Raw genomic sequence first — 11573 nt, forward strand, 5'->3', positions numbered from 1 at the left:
TATCAGGTTAATTACAAGGTCAATAGAGTCATTTACAGCCCTCGGGGGTACCTGCACCAATCCATTGATAATACATAAATCAATAATGAATGGGTAAATACCCGGTAGTTATCCATGAAATGTATAGTAAATACAAGGTAACTACATGGTCATTGAAGTGTAATTAGCTGGTAACTACCTCAAATATAGGTTATAATTTCCTGGTAGTTTGCAGAAAAATACTTAGTAATTACCTGGTACTTACTTAGAAATAATTCATGTAATTTCAGAGTAATTACATGGTAAATTGACTGGTAGTTACCAATATTAACCTAGTAAATACCTGTAATTTCCCTCATAGTTCCAATCTAATGTCTTTGTAATTACCTAGTAATGTTTAGTTTAATCAGCCAGGTATTTACCATGTAATTACATGGTAAATACACATAATTACATGGTACAAGAAAATACGTAATAATTACCTAGTACTTACTGGGTAAATTACCCGGTAGTTCCCATGTAATTACCTTGTAAATACAAGATACTACTAGGTAATTACAGTGTAATTACCATGGTATTACCTGGTTATTACTGTACTGTAAAAGAAAAGGTTACCAAAAAATCTTCCCCTGTCAAATATTTTTTCTGCTGCATGGCCCTAATACTCTTCCATAGGCTTCTTCTCACACACTCGCTAACAGCTTCCTTTCTGCTTCCCGAAGGCCAACGCTGAAACGACCCAAAAGCCGGGCGGCTACAGGCCGGTCAGCGCTCATCGCCAGGAAGACGAGGACAACAACGCGGCCGCGGGACGGACGGAGACGGACGGCGAGCCGAGCAAAGCGAGCTCCAGCCCTGCGGAGAAGCTTCCCGTCCCGCAGCTGATCCTCCGGCGGGGGCTCACCCTGCTGGGGACAGTCGCCATCTTGTTCATCTGCGTTGGTTTCCACTTCGCGTTCCCTCCGCCGGAGCCCGGTTCCCAGAGCCGGGCCAACTTCACCCTGAGCTGGGCCAACGACTCCACGCCCACGCCGCTGGCTCCCCTGAACCCCACCTCCGACTTCTGAGCCCACTTCCCGGGACCTGCAAGCGGAGCGCACAAACATTTCTCTCGAGAGTGACGAGTGTCGGACTCCGTGGAAACAGCTTGAGAGGGTTTCCTCGCTCCACGTCGTGCTCAGAAACCCGTCTCCGTGACACTGCTGAGGGAATCCAGAGCGCTGGAGGCCGACTCCGGCACCGGTTCTGACCGGATGAAGGAAGGTTGCAGAGACCATGTCTGGGAGGTTTAGCGGGACCAACAGCTAAACCAGCTAAAGCAGCACGACTTCCTCCCCGAGACGCCGCGCAGATGTCTCGTTTTATGTTTTAACTGATGCTTGATGTGATTTATACGTTGCACTGTGAGATATTTAACACCTTGTAGCACACTGAGTCTAAATCATTTCCTCCTGCTTTAAATGGTGCAAGACTACAAAAGAGTATTATTATTATATTAGGGCCAGGCAGAAAAATAGAAATGATATTTTAGAGGAGGAAGATTTTTTTTTCATTATGCACTTCGAGAAAAAAGTCGAAATATCGAGAAAAAAGTCGAAATGTCGAGAAAAAAGTTGAAATGTCGAGAAAAAAGTTGAAATATCGAGAAAAAAGTCGAAATGTCGAGATTAATGTTGAAGTACAATTTTGAGAAAAAAGTCGAAATGTCGAGAAAAAAGTCGAAATGTCGAGAAAAAAGTTGAAATGTCGAGAAAAAAGTCGAAATGTCGAGATTAATGTTGAAGTACAATTTCAAGAAAAAAAGTCGAAATGCTGAGAAAAACGTTGAAATGTTGAGAAAAAAATAAAAATTTTGTGAATAAAATTTAAATGTTGAGAAAAAAAGTGAAATTTCAACTTTATTCACGACATTTCGACTTTATTCTCGAAATTGTATTTCAACATTAATCTTGACATTTCTACTTTTTTTCTCGAGGTGCACAATAAAAAAAAATCTTCCCCTCTCAAATATTTTTAAATAATTTTTTTTCATTGTGCACTTCGAGAAAAAAGTCGAAATGTCGAGATTAATGTCGAAATACAATTTCAAGAATAAAGTCGAAATTTCGTGAATAAAGTCGAAATCTTGCCTTTTTTCTCAACATTTAAACTTTAATCACGAAATTTTGACATTTTTTCTCAATATTTGACTTTTTTCTCGTAATTGTACTCCAACATTATTCTCAACATTTCGACTTTTTTCTCAACATTTTGACTTTTTTCTCGTAATTGTACTTCAACATTAATCTCGACATTTCAACTTTTTTCTCTAAATTTTGACTTTTTTCTCAACATTTCGACTTTTTTTCGAAATTGTACTTTCCATCCCTTATGTCATTTCATCAATGGTTTTACTGCTATTTCAACATTTACAGTCATCACCAGAAAAATAACACCAGAAAAATAACTTATTTGACAATTTTCACCTGTTTTAAGTAAATTTTCACTTGAAATAAGTAGAAAAATCTGCCAGTGGGACAAGATTTATCTTCTCATTACAAGCAAAAAATCTTGTTCCACTGGCAGATTTTTCTACTTATTTCAAGTGAAAATCTACTTGAAACAGGTGAAAATTGTTGTTTTTTCCAGTGATGAGTCTTGTTCATATTAGTGTTATTTTTTCCTGCCTGGCCCTAAAACTCTTCCATACAAGACTGATTGGATATATTTAGATTATACTTAAAAGTTCACGTATGCAGGTGATCTACCATAGCTGCATTTCCCTCCTGTATCACTGTTGCTCTGCCCTGGAATTCCTCAGAACAGAACTGATCAATAAATACTTTTATTACTGTATTTTAGATTAACATAGTGTACTTTTATATACTTGGGTCAATAAAGATAACATGTGAAGAGTCTGAGGAGTAACTGACAGCAAAGCGGCTGCTCTTGATGGACCGGATGCAACGGCCTAAAACCCTCTGTTTCCTTCTCACCTGAGAATGTGCAGCCAGGGAAAGTTAATATGCAATTCCTGGAGCGACCGGAGTAAATCAGGACACCTAGTCCTGCGATGGCAGCAAATCTTTCACCCAGTCGCTTGTCACTTGTTAATGATGCCACAGCGTGTTACTGATTGCAGCCTCTGGAGGTGAGCCAGCCCAGATTGCCGTCTCCGTGAGGAGCCTGCGAGAGAGACGTTACCATGTTTGAATCAAACCTGATTTACATGTTGAATAATGTGGGATTATTATACAGGCGCTTGATGCGACCGTGACAAACGTCTGACAGGAAGTGCCGCAGCTTGTGAGTCAACAGGCTTCGTCGTGGCCACATCAAAGATCTTTATATAACTGCAGTTAAACTTCTCCGGCAGAAGAGGTTTATTGTACTTGGCGCCCGCCAGATTTGTTTATCTCTGGAGGACAAAAGAAACATCCTCTGAATTTAACATGAATGGATTTGTGTTGTTTTAATCACACCTGTCACCAAAACGTCACCAATCCAGTCCACCCACCGTCTTGTTAGAGTTGCATGTAACCCGATTGTTTTAGAAGGAGATGGTTAAAAATGCATTTATGTGTAAAGTTTATAGACTGAATTGTTTGTACAAACTGGCAGGTGATTTTTATTTTTATTTTTAAAATCACTTTGTAGAACATTATTCTGGCACTGTATTGACCCGGGTGTTATAAAGAGTATGATTAAAGAAAGCAATGAATTGCTTGTTTGAAAAGCTCAGGTAGCTCAGGTGGTAGAGCGGGTCGTCTCCAGCCTGCGACGACGCACATTACTTTTCTCTTTCAAAAGCGTTACCGTGGCGACGCTAGACGTCAAAAAACGTGCCCCCCCTTCATCTGATTGGTCCATATTTGATACTTCCCTCAAGTCCCACTATAGACGAATCCGGCGAAACCCGGAAGTCGAGCGGCCGCCATTACTGCGGTGGCGGCTCCGCTCCTCCGCTCCAGCCATGGATGTATTATAGAAACACCAAGTGAACAGACGGAACGCAAAAAAAGATGTTAAACTGCTGGAAAGGAACTGGAATTTACCTGGATACCTTAAACAAGGAAGCCAGGGAGCGGTATATGGAGAAAAATAATGATTATTAACGGTTTGGGTTCATATGAAATCACTACTAAAGAATGAAGCTCCGATGAGGATTTACTGCCGCAGTTCTGCAGAACCACCGTCTTACTACCTTGTTTAGTGTTTGGCAGCTGCTTTGGTAAATGTTTGACTCGCCATGTGTTTCAATAAATTAGTATAATATAACAACATACAGTAGCCTACATCTTTTTTATTACTCTTACTTCTCTTTTCTTTTTTTTTATGCTGAAGAGGCTCCGATGGCGTGAGCAATATTTTTCTTTTCCTCGTGAGATTATTTTTTTCTTCTGCAGCTACAAATAGAGTTGATATTTTTTCCTCAACAAACTAGTTTTATCTGCAGATTGGGGTTATGTATGTATGTATTCTGTATCATCCGGAGCTGAGATAGTTCTGCCCTTCAATTAGAGACCTGTAATTGCGTTTTTTTTCGTCATCGGACGCCAGGCGATCAATAAAATATTCTTGGATACCTAAAATAAAACAAAAAATAAACAGGTAATATTTAATTGTGCAGACGTGCCTCGTAAGGAGAGGAGGTGGAGAGAGCTATATTACAGTGTTTAATCATACACTCCCTTATCTCCCTATTCCTCTATTCTTTCCTGCTTATCGCTCAAACAAATCATTATTTATAAATTAACATCAGCATTAATTTAAGATACCTTCATTATTTATGGAAGGCCACTGTCTAACATCATCAATCCAGCTATAATGATGCTGTAGAGCGTCGGGTTACAATAACAGCGCTGCGGTGGCAGATTGACACCTGCCACCGCAGCAATGGCGCCGCCGCAAGATGGCGGCGCACACAAACCGGTCGCCGGATTCGTCTATACGGTTTGACGTACATGCACGAAAATCGGTACACACCTGTATCATGTCACAACTTAAAGAAAAGTCTCTTGACGCCATGGCCGAAACCAAACAGGAAGTCGGCCTTTTTGAATTACCGTATTTTCTGGACTATAAGCCGCTACTTTTTTCCTAGGTTTTAAACCATGCGGCTTATATAAAGGTGCGGCTATTCTGTGGATTTTTCTTCCACCGCTAGGGGGAGTGCTAACCGGAATTAGAATCAAAACTAAGACAAAATAAATGCAAAGAAGAATACGCTACTTCTTCTTTAGCAGATAGAAGTAGGTAGAAGCAGATTTCAAACAGATAAATAGAAAAATAAATACCGGTTATTTTCTCTTGGTTCTGTCCCGTTTTAATCAGCAAAGTATAATAAAAGACTTAAAAGACACTGTTAGGAAAGGATCTATTTAGGTACAAACATGTACATCATTTACAGTTCAAAATCGTTCTGTACATGTAGTAAATATCTAATCTAACACAACATAAATATCTGCGGCTTGCATATCTTTTTTTTTAAATAGAGCGGATGCGGCTTGTCTATCTTTTTTTCATTATTTTTTTAAAAATAGAGCGGATGCGGCTTATATACGGGTGCGGCTTATAGTCCAGAAAATACGGTAATCGTGTTATTTTGGCGAAATTTATGCCATTCCTTCGGCAGTTAATGCGGCCCGAACCGTAACGTGCACCCAGGTGTGTTATACGTCAAAATGTGCCTCTCAATCCTGCGACGATGCGCTTGACTTTTCTCAGTCAAAAGCGTTACCGTGGCGACAATAGACGCCAAAAAGCGCTCCCCCCCTTCATCTGGTTGGTCCATATTTGATAGTTCCTACTTTCTGCCATAACTTGAATGGTTTGATATAGAGAGTCGTGGCTGGTGTCATCCGCTAAATGTCCAGGCCTGAAGAATCTACATGAAGTCATACAAGCTTCCACTGCAGCCTGAACGTGCACAAGGGTGCGAGGGCCCATTCATTGCTGCTTGCAGCTTTAATTATTATTATTATTATTATTAATGGAGGTTGGGGCGGTTAAGGCTGCACAGTTGGCGTTTATCTGATGGATCCTGCATTTGTTGAGCTGAAAACGCAACATAACTGCTGCTGCATATTTACCGGAGTCCCGAAGGAGTCGGAGATGGCAGAACTGCGTGTGACTGACTCTTGGAGGGAAAACGACGGCTTGGTTTTGGTAGCAACATAGGGTTGCCACCCGTCCCGTAAAATACGGAATTGTCCTTTATTTGAGAAAAAAATGTTGCGTCCCGTATTGAACTAATACGGGACACGATTTGTACCGTATTTTCATTAACTTTTACACCATATTCTAGTTGAATTATTGAAATAAATTAACTTTTAAACCATATTCTAGTTGAATTATTGAAATAAATTAACTTTTACACCATATTCTAGTTGAATTATTGAAATAAGTTAACTTTTACACCATATTCTAGTTGAATTATTGAAATAAATTAACTTTTACACCATATTCTAGTTGAATTATTGAAATAAATTAACTTTTACACCATATTCTAGTTGAATTATTGAAATAAATTAACTTTTACACCATATTCTAGTTGAATTATTGAAATAAATTAACTTTTACACCATATTCTTCACCTGTAGGCTATATTACATCTGGGCTGATATTGACATACGTAGCATAGGAGGATATTTCAGCTGCTGGTATGGTTGTCTGTCTGTCTGTACAGTCATGCAAGTTCAATGCTATTAAAGCACTTTAAACTTTAAATCAAAGCATTTAGTTTTTTCATATAAAATAAACACATTTTTATTCAGTTTAGAAGTTTTGGGGCTTTTTTTTGGCTCCTGCGCTGCTGAAATCAGGGCGTCCCTTATTTCTATTTCTGAAAGGTGGCAACCCTAGCAACAGCTACTTAGTTACATGCTAGGCTTTAAAACAAAACGACTTCTCAACGTCTTGTCAGCATGCTTTTGTTAAAAAAGATTAAAAAAAAAGATCCCAGAACTCCAGTATAAGAAGCCTGATCTGAAACCACGTGTTGCTGCATCGCCATGGCAGCCAGGTGATGGTGTTGGCGTTAGCACCTCAACGCTCTACGATGTGAAGTCTGGTGGAAACAAAGCTGCAGCAGATGGATGATTCTGTTTTCATCTGGAGATATCAAAGACTAAAACGGCCAAAAGAAAAGCCAAAGGTTTGTATTATGTTTGCAAATGCCTCAATAGATGCCCTTAACACCTTGCACGTTCATTACACGCCCCCTTTGCAATAAAAATAAGATTTAGACTAAATGACTTCTCCCTTGTATGAGCCAACGCAGCAGCTCATTGTGTTCCACGTATGGGTTTGGGATCATTATCAATCAATGTATTTCTGTACTTGGGATGGGAGGAGAGCTAATGCTAAAAGCTTCGCCGTCCTTTTACAAAAGAAATACACCGTTTGTCTGCATAGGGACATGTGAGTAATCAGTGGGTGCAGAAATACCCACGTAACCACAGATGATCTCAGTTATATTATTGTAGGCTGACCATATTTAGATTTTCAAAAAAGAGGACACTCAGCCCGGCCACGAGATAGCCTACTTAAATGATACTCGCAGTTTACTCAAAGATTCGTTATCATTTTAATATATTTAAAGTTAATATGTATGGATATAATATTCAGTTATATTACAAAATAATATCTCTCAAAGACGGAAATTCAGATAGGCTTCTCAGAAGTTACTCAACTTTTTTATTATGTCTAAAATAATTACAGTTACAGTCAGTACTCGAATTGTAAAAAAAAATCAGGGGGGATGGTGGATTTTATCATATGGGGACAGATTGTGCTGATTACAAATAATATAATATATTACAAATAATAGCAGTGACCAAAACACCTGCAGAAATACTGCAGGAATGACATAGCAGCAGTTAAATGCAGCCTTCTGTAAGCTTTAAATATCCACTGGGCTTACATCAAATACATCAAAACACAACAATAAAAATCAGTTTTATGAACTTATCAATATGACTCTGTCCTTCACAGGATAAGTAAAATGGATCACTGCAAAAACCCAAAATCTTAACAAGAATATTGGTCTTATTTCTAGTTAAAATGTCTTATTTTAGTTTAAAAAAATCTCATTAGACTTTAAACAAGACTCATCACTGGAAAAAACATACATTTTCACTTGTTTCAAGTAGGTTTTCACTTAAAATAAGTAGAAAAATCTGCCAGTGGAACAAGATTTTTTTGCTTGTAATGAGAAGATAAATCTTGTCCCACTGGCAGATTTTTCTACTTATTTCAAGTGAAAATTTACTTATTTTTCTGCTGTTATTTTTCTGGTGATAACTCTAAATGCTGAAATAGCAGTAAAACCACATTTATTTTTATTTCAAGGGGGATGATTTTGACCGTTTTTATTTCAGGAGGTAATGCTTTCTGGCACACTTTCGACTCCCGGGACCTCCGTAAACTGATTTATGGTTCCGCGTTAAACCAACGCAGAACCTACGCCGTATGGTACGCAGCGACCCGCACGTACGTTGCGCATCGCTGCGTACCTTACGGCGTGGGCTCTGCGTCGAATTAGCGCGCGCACACACATATACACACACACAAAAGGAAAACCGGACATTATCATCAATTTATAAAACCCGCCCGGACGCCCCGGACAGGACGTAAAAAGAGGACATGTCCGGGGAAAAGAGGACGTTTGGTCAGCCTATATTATTGAGCATATTAAACAATATCATTATATCAATATTTATTAATACATCAGTTTAATAAAACATAAACAACTTTGTTGCCAGATTTTATCTCCCAAACATTTAACAAATCTTTGTTACAGAGTCACATCATCTCTTAATACACGGTTATTGAGGTTGAAGTTAAAAACTGAGCCCACGTGACTCGGTGGCTGTTGAGTAGAAATATCCAATTTCCTCAAAATAACTAAAATTCAATACTTCGAATTTAATGAATTTGAAATTCTCACCAACAAACATGATCCAACAACAATATTTTGAAACTTCTGCTAGTTTCAGTTCAACTTTGACTTTCAAATGAATGAAGGCGATGTATAGGTGATATATAAGTGATGTATAGATGATACATAGGCAATATATAGATGATGTAGGCTATAGGTGATGTATAGGTGATGTATAGTTGATGTATAGGTGATATGTGGGTAGGTGATGTGTAGGTGCACTTAAAGAGGAAAGTCAGGCTAGCTTGATAGCACCTGTCACAAACCTGGAAAACGGTAGTGGTTGAGTTTATAAGGGTGTTACGGTTTGTTAGCACAAAACCCAAATGGGGGATAGTTCTATGTTGTATGGAGCCAAAGCTTGATCCAGGACTTAATTAGCTAAAATTGTTAAGCAAGATCAAGAACAAAATGGATGAATAAAATAAAATAAAGGCCCAGTAGACCTTATAAGATCTATAAATAGGTGAGCCCTAGAGGCGTTAATACATGCAGAAACTGTTTTTCTTTACTGACTTCAGGCAAGACTGAGACTAAAGCCTGAATTATGGTTCTGCGTTAAACCTACGCGTAGCCTGACGTGCACCTCCCAAAAAATGTAACTACTATTGGTTTGCTTGGTAGCAACGCATTTCCGGTTCCGGTTCGGGAAGCAGTACTACAGATTTTTTTTGGGTTTGTTTTGGTTTTTTGCACAATAGTTGTCCTTATCTCTTTGATTCACTCTGACTGGAAAAGCTGGAAGCTAAACAAAGTATCAACTAGCGCTCTGGGGGGTATTGCACCGCAGCGAAATGGAGTGACGGAGAAGTCCGAAGGGTTCACGACGGCGTCACGGCAACGGCGTAGGCTCTGCGTTGGTTTAACGCAGAACCATAATTCAGGCTTCAGGTGATGTTTCTGTTTTAAACTCATGGACAGTCTTGAACATCCAGAGGTAGCGATCTGAGGTGGATTCTGGTTGGTCTCCTCCATCCAGTGAGTGTGTTGCAGGGTGGCAATACACACATTTCATTATCAGCAAGAAGAAAAGAAAGACAGAAAAAGAGACAAAAACGTATTAACCATCGTACACATGAACAAACGAGGCGTAGCATAAATATACTTTATTCCTGTTATTTCTAATCATGGCTCTTATTCAGATTTAACATCTTGAAATGGAGGAAAACATCTTGCAGCTCCTTAGCACCTGGCCGTGTTTCAGTTGTGCTTGTTTCTCAGTACAGTTTCCAAACATGTCTGATGCAACAACCGCGAAGGTGACGGAGTTTAATTACAACACAGAAAGAGCGAGAAAATTGTCCTTAAAGCCACTTCCAGGAAATGATGTTTTTCTTCAGTCTCCAGACACCACTTATCCCGTTATGTCATGGCGCAGGTATATTTTCCTTCTGTAATGGTCAGAAATGACCAGTTTTTCTGAAGCACCTATTCTCCACCTCGGGTCTTAAGTGTGTCAGATGTTGGTTGAGATTTTGAAACGCTTCGGGCGCCAGAGGCACGACTGTAAGAGCTGGTCTTGTCTGTGACATTACCTTTTAATATGATCATTTATAAGTCACTTATATGAGTTTATAGGTCAGGTTATGTTTGAGAGAGAGTTGACTCCAGACATAGGTTGAGTTATGATCACGCAGATATCTACACATATTTGTTTTTCAGGCCCTTCAGGACTAGGGCTGCCACCTTTCAGAAATAGAAATAAGGGACGCCCCGATTTCAGCAGCGCAGGAGCCAAAAAAAAGCCCCAAAAACTTCTAGACTGCATAAAAATGTTTTTATTTTATATGAAAAAACAAAATGCTTTGATTTAAAGTTTAAAGTGCTTTAATAGCATTGAACTTGCATGACTGTACAGACAGCCAAACATACTAGCAACTGAAATAGCCTCCTATGCTACGTATGTCCACATCAGCCAAGATGTAAAATATAGCTACAGGTGAAGAATATGGTGTAAAAGTTAATTTATTTCAATAATTCAACTAGGATATGGCGTAAAAGTTGATTTATTTAAATAATTCAACTAGAATATGGTGTAAAAGTTAATTTATTTCAATAATTCAACTAGAATGTGGTGTAAAAGTTAATTTATTTCAAAAATTCAACTAGAATATGGTGTAAAAGTTAATTTATTTCAATAATTCAACTAGAATGTGGTGTAAAAGTTAACTTATTTCAATAATTCAACTAGAATATGGCATAAAAGTTAATTTATTTCAATAATTCAACTAGAATGTGGTGTAAAAGTTAACTTATTTCAATAATTCAACTAGAATATGGTGTAAAAGTTAATTTATTTCAATAATTCAACTAGAATGTGGTGTAAAAGTTAACTTATTTCAATAATTCAACTAGAATATGGCATAAAAGTTAATTTATTTCAATAATTCAACTAGAATATGGTGTAAAAGTTAATTTATTTCAATAATTCAACTAGAATATGGTGTAAAAGTTAATTTATTTCAATAATTCAACTAGAATGTGGTGTAAAAGTTAACTTATTTCAATAATTCAACTAGAATATGGCATAAAAGTTAATTTATTTCAATAATTCAACTAGAATATGGTGTAAAAGTTAATTTATTTCAATAATTCAACTAGAATATGGTGTAAAAGTTAATTTATTTCAATAATTCAACTAGAATGTGGTGTAAACGTTAACTTATTTCAATAA

The 11573-nt window shown here is 38.0% G+C and overlaps 1 protein-coding gene across 1 annotated transcript in view; it reads left to right on the forward strand.

The window, feature by feature from the left end:
* Nucleotides 1-1561, forward strand: part of slc47a1 (solute carrier family 47 member 1) — a 40717-nt gene extending 39156 nt beyond the window's left edge. Inside the window, exon 17 of the mRNA XM_061740624.1 lies at nucleotides 702-1561. Within this exon, the coding sequence (XP_061596608.1) occupies nucleotides 702-1046 (345 nt within the window). The 3' untranslated portion in view covers nucleotides 1047-1561. The remainder of the gene's footprint in view (nucleotides 1-701) is intronic.
* Nucleotides 1562-11573: the final 10012 nt, after the last annotated feature.

This window comes from Cololabis saira, chromosome 14, assembly GCF_033807715.1.
Source record: "Cololabis saira isolate AMF1-May2022 chromosome 14, fColSai1.1, whole genome shotgun sequence".
Taxonomy (NCBI): Eukaryota; Metazoa; Chordata; class Actinopteri; order Beloniformes; family Belonidae; genus Cololabis; species Cololabis saira.